The sequence below is a fragment of the Drosophila sechellia genome, chromosome 2L, assembly GCF_004382195.2.
Source record: "Drosophila sechellia strain sech25 chromosome 2L, ASM438219v1, whole genome shotgun sequence".
Taxonomy (NCBI): domain Eukaryota; kingdom Metazoa; phylum Arthropoda; class Insecta; order Diptera; family Drosophilidae; genus Drosophila; species Drosophila sechellia.
In genome coordinates this window covers 20,252,268-20,262,142 of record NC_045949.1, presented here as the reverse complement: position 1 = coordinate 20,262,142, position 9,875 = coordinate 20,252,268, and the positions used below count along the sequence as shown (strand labels likewise).

The window sequence follows — 9,875 nt, the reverse complement described above, 5'->3', positions numbered from 1 at the left end:
TAAACTAAGTTAGACCCGCATAAAGTTGATAGCCCAACCAAGTATTTCGGTTTTTTCCTAGCCTAAGGTCCTAATAGTTATAGGCTAAGACTGTTCTGTTCGATTTATCAATGCACCAAACAGTGCACAATGAGAGTATAAGTACCTTCTTGTGATGATTGTGTCTGACACAGAGAGAGTTGCACACAAGCACACAAACTAGCCGATAAGTTACTATATACGATCTAATATCTAATATATATTCGATATAACCTGTAGCCTAAGTCCAAGTATTCGGAAATCCAAGACCCGTGTATAACCGCAGTTCGTACGTTCCAAACGAGAAAAGAACTTTATTTAATCCTAGACCACTCCATCTAAGTTCTCAAAGAATCGTATGTGGATCGTTGGATCTGTTTCTCTATATGTGTGTCTCGATAGAAAACCCCTCTATGTGATTTTGTGATAGATTGGCATTAAACTCTATATATTTATATATATATGTCTATAATATATATACACGCATAAATATATATTTTTATGTCTAACTTTTGTATGGTTTATTTTATACGTACCACTTTCTTTGATATCAAAAAGAAAGAAGTAAGAAGTAAAAAACTCGTTAGATAGCAAATATTTCAAAGGTATGTTACGAGGACTTTTCAAAGTACCAGTCTTTAGCAACTTTCCAATTAACGTTCGTATTAACGAAAGACAGATTTTCTATGTGTTAAATTGAAGACTTCTATAACTATAACTAAATGCAAACTAAGAGCAAAAACACAAATCCACAAATCCGAAAGTGAATAACATATCTCTTCAAGCTTTCGAGTGCACGGAACACGTAGAACCGAAACCCAAGTGTTACTAAATCTATTTAATATTCGGCAAGCCTGGGGCGTCGGCGTGGTTAATAAGTTTGCATTACCTATACAATTTAGATAGATCATTATTAAATTATTGTACATCTAGCACATCAAATGTTCGACAACTAGATTTTGTACCATCTTAAAGAAGAACCTAGGCCAAGCTAAACTAAGTATAAACTATGATCTGCATGCGGCTGAGCTGTAGCTAAGAGAAATATACCCGCGTGGATCCAAGTGAAATGGGGCACTTTGAAACTACATTTAGATATGAAACGTTATAAACGCGACGTACTAACTCACCCAACTGCGAACTCTTAAACATCTAACGAGTTAGAAAAGTTTCCAGCAAATGTGTCAGGATTTCAAAGCGACCCATCTCACTTGAGCCCACCAATCTCAACAAACACAAATCCTAGGGAAGTTGCGAGGTTCAGCAACCATAGAGCAATATTTCACAAGGAAACGCACCTTAAATTACTGAAAAACATAGATTAAACATAATCTTGTAACGGAAACAGGAACAGTTAGGTGACCAAATCAGTTCGAAACGAGATGATAGATAGGTTCGGGTTCGAAACCCTCAACGCGATGCCATTTTAGCCGTTACAACATTGGATATCAATCATGCACATGAATATGAATATGAATATTATAGATATATATCTAGCTATAGGAACCTACATTGTACCTACACGACATGGAAACATCAAACCTACATGCATATTTACACATATATTTTGAATAGAGCGACGACTTTTACAAGTTTCGTACAAAGCTATAGCTATAGCTGGATATGGCCATCCCAGAGCGAGCATATTCATATATTTTGGGTTATTGTTCTTTTGTAATTTTATAAATGCATACATATTTACTACGTGAATGTCAAGTGTGGATTCATATTTTTGAGATACAGCTACAAAACGAAACAAAACAGAAGAGTAAACGTGAAATTTTTCGATGAAACAATTTTAAATGAGAACTTTTTAATATTGCTATTAAAGGATATACATATACACACTAACATACATATATATTTTACTATGTAACGGATAGAATTAAGCTAAATGCAGCGCATAAAGCTTTATACAACAAATTGAAAAGCAACAGAAGAAATTGGCACAAATTAAATTTATATAGCATAATTAGACGTCTTTCGCAAGATAATGTTATTCGTAATAAGAGCGTCTATCGGTGCATCGGGCGCTATTTCCCACTGCACCCCCAACCCCACAATAGATAACCTAAGCTATGGATACATAAGCTATGCATATCCAGCCCAATTATGCGCCTACTACTAGAAATGCAGATAGCAGAAAGAGAGGTGAAACCTATAGACGCTATGACAAATGTCTATCTGATAGACATCGGTACTACCAATGCTATATTGCCAGTTGTGTAATTTACTCTTATTTGATCGTTTCATTTACCAGTTAAGTACCCAAATCATGTGAGTGTTATGAAGGAAAAACTATAACTTGCAATTCAATTAACTCTGCAATACGATAACAAGCAAAGCGAATCATTTCATTTCGATTTAATCTTAAATTATATACATAAACGATGTAAGCCCAAAACAAACGTTTTTTCTATATCTGTCTTTTGAGCAAATTAGTTATACGCAAAACCAAACCGTATTTACATAAATGTATACAAAACAAATCGTATATTTTCATTGGTTTGAAATAAATACATAAAACAATTAAACTTGTTTTACTTGATTTTTGGGTGTCTGGGAATTGAAAGCTGCATTGAAATGTGTTGTCTGTTTTGGTGATTCTGCTTTGTGGGCATTGTTTAACTTGAGGAGATTAGTTGTTTTTCAATTACAAGTGTCTTTACCAAGGACATTTGGTTAACTTGTCAGTGGCAGATAATTACTTATAAGCTAAATTCCGATCGGCAGTCTTGTATACAAGTCAAGTGCAGCGAAGAAGAAATGATTGTATCAAACGTAAACTGACAGGAACGACGTAATGTTGTGCCTGCAGACAGGACAACGGTCTTCTAAGAGCAGCATCAGCTGCATGGAGCACTCTTTGCAGAGGCAGAGGTGCCGGCACGGCATGACTACCACGTTCCTGCTTTGAGCCATGCACACGACACAGCTTTCTGGACTCGCGGATCCTGCTTTTTCCGACGCATACCAAAAATTGTGCATGAAGTGTTGCAATTTGTATTGGGTCCATAGGTAAACGCTTTGCGTTTTCGTTGAGATCTCGGTGCGGGCACGTTGGAGCAGGTAGATGAGCAGCAGGTACACATAGCGACGGAACATATAGAGAATGAGGAGCAGGGCCAATCCTATCGAGGCCCGGAACGCACTGTTCAGCAAGCTCAAGCCATGGGCCACAATGGAGTGCACCACAAAGCCTAGAAGGCAGTCCCAGAGAAATAGTATGGCCCTCGGCAACAGCATCAGCAGCCACAAGATGCCATCGCCCAGATCGATGAGTAAGTTGCAGATGAACCAGTGACCAAAATCCAGTGCCTTCTTGAGCCCGCCTTTGATGCCGTCGCAGAAGAAGTTCGCCACATCTAGCGTGATGGGGGCCAAGTAGCGGATGCCTTCGTTAATAGTCCTGACCGTCGAGCTCAACAGATTCCACCCTTGCCTGCTGCCCTCCACCAAACAGAAGCCGACGAAGTAGCTGATCCACAGGAAGTAGTACACGACAGCAATCACTACATCAATCACGCTGGTCAGCGGACGCAGCAGGACCAGATCCACAAACTTCGCTGCCTGGGCTAGAGCGTCTAGCATGGCGGGGGCCTCATACTATCATGGAATTGAAAAAAGGAAAAAACACAAAATCAAAACAAGAACGACCGCCGCTTAATGTGACCAGGCGGTGGTTGATAATTAAGCCAAGCTATCGTTGCGATAAGGTAGCGACAAAAAATTACTAATCTTAAATATTTTTAAAATTATTATAAATATTTATTTTTAACACTCCACACATTATGGGTTGCACTTCTTAGAAATATTATAGCTTAGATGGTATATGAACATAAATACGCCAAATTCTAAGGTGACTTAAATTAATAATGTTCAAAAAAATATTTCACTCCTATAAAACTTCACATGAATCACTAAAGAGGCATAACAATTAGGATTTATTAATTTTCTCAACTATAAATATGACTAATTATTAATATGGGTATTCGCGTATTGATCTATTATAATATTGCATACTTCTTTCAAAGACAATGAAAGCTTAAAAATATAAATACATCTATGCATTTTGCTGGTATTTTAGAATCCAACAAGGTTTTCCCAAACAACTTGCGTTCTGTTATATAAGAAAGGCGAGCTTAAATCATAGCCCTATCTGAACAGGAATCCCCCTAATGCGAGTAATCCTCTTAAAAAATTATTTCCGGTTCTGCAAGGAAGTGCATTTCGGTTCTTTGTCTGCAGAAAGATTGTGTATAATAAAAAGCATTAATTAACTATTCGTACATGCAGTTGCGCCCAAGTACATAGGGCTTTTTCTGCACTCGCTGCAATACCATACTTTTTGTTTTTGGGGATGAAACAGTAAAAAAGTTACTGTTGTAGCAGTTTTCCACCATTGAGAGGACATTTGCCAAGTAATTACCGTTTCAGTTTGGCTCTGCTCAGAAAGCTCTGCTGCGAAATGAACTAAAATCGATTAAATCTTTGAATTTTCGCCAGAGTTCGCATCAAGCCCAAGCTTAGAAAGGTCCAAGTCCAAGATGGAGGAATCCAATCACGGTTCGGCTGGCTGTGAAAACGTATCGCAGTTCATGCTCGATGACCTACAATTGGCAGCAGAGCTGGGAAAAACGCTCCTGGAACGCAATAAGGAGCTGGAAACCTTCATCAAGGAGTACAAGATTAAGGGGGATGAGCAGGAACTGGAGATCTTGCACCTGCGCAAGCACATAAATGCGATGACCGAGGTGAATGATTCACGGCTTAAGGTCTACGAGCAGCTGGAAGTGGGCATTCAGGATCTGGAGCGTGCCAATCAGCGGCTGAATCTGGAGAAGAACCGGGACAAGAAGCAGATTAAGACGCTGACCACCAACACGGAAGTCCTGGAAGCCCGCTGCGAGGAACTAAGTCAACTTCTGAGCGATGCCCGGCAATCCCTAAGCACCGAGCGGCGGAAGGTGGATCAATACCAGCAGGAACGCTATAGGATGCAGCACTCGGCCGAGGGTTCTGTGTCCAGTCACAGCATTCAATCCCTGTGCAAGGAGCAGAGTGTGGAGTTCTCCAAACTAGATGTTATGGCCATAGCGAACTCGACAGGATTGGAGGATATCTCCTTCAGTAATGCAACCATGTGCGACAGGACCGCCGTTAAGGGTGAAGATAACGAGGAATTGGTAAAGCTGCTCAGCGAAATGGAGGTGTTGAAACGAGACTTCGTGGCCGAACAGCAGCGGTGCACCGAACTGGAGGAGCAGTTGGTGACCATAATCCAAGACAACCAAGGTCTGCAGACACGTCTGCTGGAGAACAGTGCCAACGAGGGAACAATGTCGATGCACGAGGAGTTCAGCCTCCTGGACGACGTGAGACAAGGCCAAATGTGTAGTCGCTGCCTGAGGGATATTAACGAAAGCAACACCAATATGGATGATCAATCCTCCATTGCGCCAACCGAAGAAATCTACGAAGATGACGATCGCAGCATACTAAGCGAAAGCACCTCGAAATGCGATAATAGTGCTGCGGATTATAAGGAACGCTTCCGGATTCCCGAGGACCTCAATCCCAACTCTAGCGACAAACCAAATCCCTATCGGGACCTAGTCGAGAAATATGAAGCTCTGGTGGAGGTGAAGAGAACCTCGAATGCGGTCAAGAGCAACTTCACCAGCAATCCAGATGGGAAGACCATGACCGAGTCCAGTCAAGGCAAAAAATCAGAAACAATTGTTAACAGCTCAAAGGAATCTGACCTCATGTTGGACTCAACACGTAAGCGCACTCCAACCGAGTTTTCGGAATCAGAAACTACATCGTCGGGATTCTCGGATGAAACTAGCAACAAATCTACACAAACTGACGAGCGACCTAGTTACTTCCTTTGCTCAATAAGTAATGGAAACGATTGTAAATTCAGTATTTATGACGACGTCAGTCCCATTGAATCTCACTTCCGCAATCGCCCGGAGTACAGGGAACTCTTCAAGGAGATATTTGGAGTGCTCAAGAAGGCAGCTGATAATAACGAAGAAGACAAGCTTCCGTCCCTGCATGACGACGCACAGATTACAGAAAAATTACCCTTGGTGGCGGCCAAAGTACCCCCGGTAACACCCGAGAGGGAGGAATCTCCAGACGACTTCATTGACGACACACAGAGCGTCGTATCCTCAGTTATATCCAACCAGTCCATTGCGATGTCAGAGTGCGTTACCAAACTGGAGCGCAAAACAGCCAAAAAACACATCTTTGATGTCCGAAACCAACAGAACCAGTCGTCCCTAACGCAATCCACTTTGTTAAACAGCTCCTCGAAGGAAACGACTGTCGGCGAACATAATTATAAACCAATAAGGGAGAATGGCCAGATACTTACTCCACTCAAGCGCGAACCACTTGAATATCTAACCGTAGGTGTCGGAATCAAGAAGAAGAACCGACGAAAGCACCGAAACCAAAACTCATCTGGAGATCGCATCGAGTTGTTTAACTCCCGGGAATTTACTCCCAGGAACAGTCCCCTGGCCATGAACCACCGTGGTGGTGGGCAAGGCAGCTCAAAGATGTGTACGGATACATTGAATGCTGAGTTCGGACGCAGTAACCGCAGACGGACAACTCCATCCTCGAGCAACTGGAACGGCTCTCCCATGGTTATCTATAACAAGAATATGAATACTCCCCAGACTTCTCGGGGTCGAGTAATAGAGCTCAATGGCGTCGAGTTTTATCATAACACGGTATCGCAAGACTTACATAAACTTAAAAAGTTAGACTTATCCTACGCCGAAGTTTTACGCCGGGCCGATGCCGGCGACCATGGACCCACTAGATCACATTCCCAGCGACAGCAACACAACGGAGCCAACATTCGCAAGAGTCATCATCATCAGTATCGTCAAAAGTAAACTTGTTTAGAGAATGTAAATAAGCAATTATACAGTGCATTCTAGCCATAGGGCATTCTACCATTTTTAAATTGTGTGTGCCATGCAGTCTAGTCCGCTTTTTCATGTATAGACAGTTAAATAACAATAACTAAATAACTATTATCGGAAATTAAATTGTATTTCAGCATGATAAAATAAATAATTTAATGACCTACAGAAATCCTACTCTTTCACGATATTCAGCCAAGTTTCAAAAGAAATATATGTAGTTGCTTTGCAAGTTCAGATATAAAAAAGTAAACATTTATTGTTAACTTACAAGGTAAAGGCGAATAAAATATTCTTGCACTTTCATGATATGCCCGTCTAACTACTTTCCAGACTTCCCTTGGTAATACCCAGTTTGCTAAGCAAACTAATTATATCGCTGTTGGTTCTCATGACAGCCATAACTTCCTGTTGCTGCTGCTGCATGACCCTTAGCCGATTCCGCTCCTCAATCTTGGCCAGCTGGTTATTGTTCTTTATGGTCTTGGTGTCCACATCCAGCTTCAGCTCCGACTTAACGTGATACAACTCATCGCGTATGCCGTTCAACTTCCGCTCGCAATCGCGCACGTCCTTCTCCAAAATTTGAGTTTTAAGGTAGACGGTCTGAGCCAACTTATACCAGTCCGCCAGGCACTCTGCGATTTGTGCCACTGTCGGATTTACGTTATCCAAAAGCAAGGCCTTTATGCGTTTGCCATTGTGATCCACTTTAATCTTCTCCAGGGCATGGAACTGTTCGTCGTTGTAGGTCAGCGTGCGCGTTGCACGATCCCGGAGCAAGTGCTGCCAGGAGTCCCGCAGCCTTTCTACCAGATACTTGGCCTGGGCACTGGCTCTGGTCTTGCAAGGACACTTCTTTCCGTGCATGGAGGAGGTCCATTGATCGCTGGGTGGGAAATCGATAATGTAATTGGTATTATAACTTATTCCAAGCACATTTAAAACTAAACCTACTTAAGTTCGTCATCTATTACAAAATGTTTGTGCATCTGTGAGATCACATCCGCGGCTCCATCAAAGTCGCTTTTGACATTTTCCAAGGCAGTCAGCAGGGTCTTTATCTCCTGATCTCCTTTAGTCTAAAATAACACCAATGCAGTTATACCAAGGAGTTATCCACAGGGAGCCCTAGCCACTTACCACTCTGGCCATGCTGTGCACCACATCTGCATAATCAATCACAGTGGAGAGCAAGTTGTCAAAACTTTCAGTTTTTCTGAAATTTAAGTTAATTAGTATTTGGTAATAAAGTTTATCCACTATATTACTTACTTCAATAGTAGAGTTATTGTGGTCACTAGCATCTCTATGAAGTGCTCCACTCCCTTCTTAATAAGGATATCCATGGAGGTAAAGATGTCCACGCGTCTTTTGCATTCATGGCCCACGCTGCAAGCGGACTTGGCCAGACTGGCGTCATTTTCCACTGAAACATTGGGAGGGAACACTGGGAACTTGGGGAGATCTAATTGCTGGGGCAACTGAACATTGTTGTCGTCGTTGCTGTAGAGGAATATTGGCTGCTCTGTTGTGGTGGCAGGGAATGCTTTAGCTGGAATGTATAAATTGTTTTTCAATTACCATTATATATAAAGGGAACTGACTCACCTATCGTTCGTGGAGTAACCTTCTTCTCCAGATGCTCGTTGTTGAACAATAGGATCTGCTTCTCCAGCGGCACTTCGGTTTGCAGGAAAATACGCTCTCGGAAGTTGTCAATTTGCTCGTCTGGCTCCAGGAACACTTCCACCGAACTAGTCCGATTGGTGAAGAACACATGGATGACACGCTTGCGGAGAATGAGTGTCACCTCATGGAAGAACCGATCGAAAGACCAGGTCTTCTCCCTATTCTCCTCAAGAAGACCAGCTAGAAGAGGCGTCACCAGGGTTTTCAGCCCCTGCGAGAGATGGGCGTGCGGTGGCAACGTGGTGGACCATTCAATTGGTCCATTCTCGGACAGCTGAGTGCCGGAAATCACCCCGGAAGCCTTTTTGGTGGTGATTTGGTGCATGGTCTCTCGGTTTTTCCTTCCACCAAAAGGTCTAAAAGGCAGATTGCCGGTGGCCACATGGTAGAGCGTGACCCCAATTGACCACAAATCCACATTGGCGGTGAAGGATCGCTGGATTGACTTCCTCAGTACAGCGCGCTCGTAGAGATCGGGATGAAGATACTCTTCTGTGCCGTATAGAGAGGCAAATGGCTGATTATCCTCCAGTTCTCTGGCAGCACCGAAATCAGTAAGCTTGTAAATAGTTTGTCCGTCCTCCGAGATGAACTTCATTATGTTTCCGGGCTTGAGATCGCGATGCACCAGCTTGTTATCCCGCAAGTGCTTCATTCCGGCACACAAGTGTTCCAGGACCAGCAGAAACTCATGTTCCGGCAGACCGTACGAGTTCTCAGGATCATCTAGGATGTTAAATAGACTTCCGCCGGTGCAGAGCTCCATCACGATCACCTTGCCACGTCCCTCCTGATCCTCCTCGATCGCCAGCAGCTTTACTATATTCTCGTGGTTGACCTTCTTCAGGGCCTCGAACTCCCGCATCTGCACATCAGCCGGTCGCATGTGACTGTAGGGATTAAAGGTCTTCACCGCCACCGATTCGCCGGTGATCTTGTTGACCCCCTAAAAGACAAGGAAAATACGAAAGGAATGTGAGTCAGGTGGGAAATTCGGAACACCGTAAAGCACACTGACCTGAAACACGGAACCAGTGGCTCCCTTTCCCAGGACGCTGGTGGTGCACCACACATAGCTCACGGACCCGCGCAGGAAGGACATTTCGCGGCTGTTTTCCTCCTATTTTGTATTATTTTGATATAACTCCAAGCGCTTCCTCGATTGTGACAAACAAAAACACTGGTACAGAAGTTCTATCGATAGCACGATAACAA

General features: G+C 42.9%; 3 protein-coding genes across 3 annotated transcripts; 1 reads left to right on the top strand and 2 right to left on the bottom strand.

The window, feature by feature from the left end:
• Positions 1 to 2,419: 2,419 nt before the first annotated feature.
• LOC6618182 lies at positions 2,420 to 3,688 on the bottom strand. Its single transcript, XM_002042421.2, has one exon. The coding sequence runs from the start codon at positions 3,607 to 3,609 to the stop codon at positions 2,794 to 2,796; it is 816 nt and encodes a 271-aa protein (XP_002042457.1). The 5' UTR covers positions 3,610 to 3,688; the 3' UTR covers positions 2,420 to 2,793.
• A 554-nt stretch (positions 3,689 to 4,242) lies between these two features.
• On the top strand, positions 4,243 to 7,019 carry LOC6618181 (cerebellar degeneration-related protein 2-like). Its single transcript, XM_002042420.2, has 2 exons — positions 4,243 to 4,439; positions 4,525 to 7,019. The coding sequence occupies exon 2, from the start codon at positions 4,566 to 4,568 to the stop codon at positions 6,936 to 6,938; it is 2,373 nt and encodes a 790-aa protein (XP_002042456.1). The 5' UTR covers positions 4,243 to 4,439; positions 4,525 to 4,565; the 3' UTR covers positions 6,939 to 7,019.
• Positions 7,020 to 7,189: 170 nt separating this feature from the next.
• Positions 7,190 to 9,844, bottom strand: LOC6618180 (serine/threonine-protein kinase TBK1). Its single transcript, XM_002042419.2, has 6 exons — positions 9,679 to 9,844; positions 8,580 to 9,606; positions 8,244 to 8,523; positions 8,112 to 8,187; positions 7,926 to 8,050; positions 7,190 to 7,857 (listed from the first exon to the last, which is right to left on the bottom strand). Exons 1-6 carry the CDS (start codon positions 9,760 to 9,762, stop codon positions 7,287 to 7,289), a joined length of 2,163 nt encoding a protein of 720 aa, XP_002042455.2. The 5' UTR covers positions 9,763 to 9,844; the 3' UTR covers positions 7,190 to 7,286.
• Positions 9,845 to 9,875: the final 31 nt, after the last annotated feature.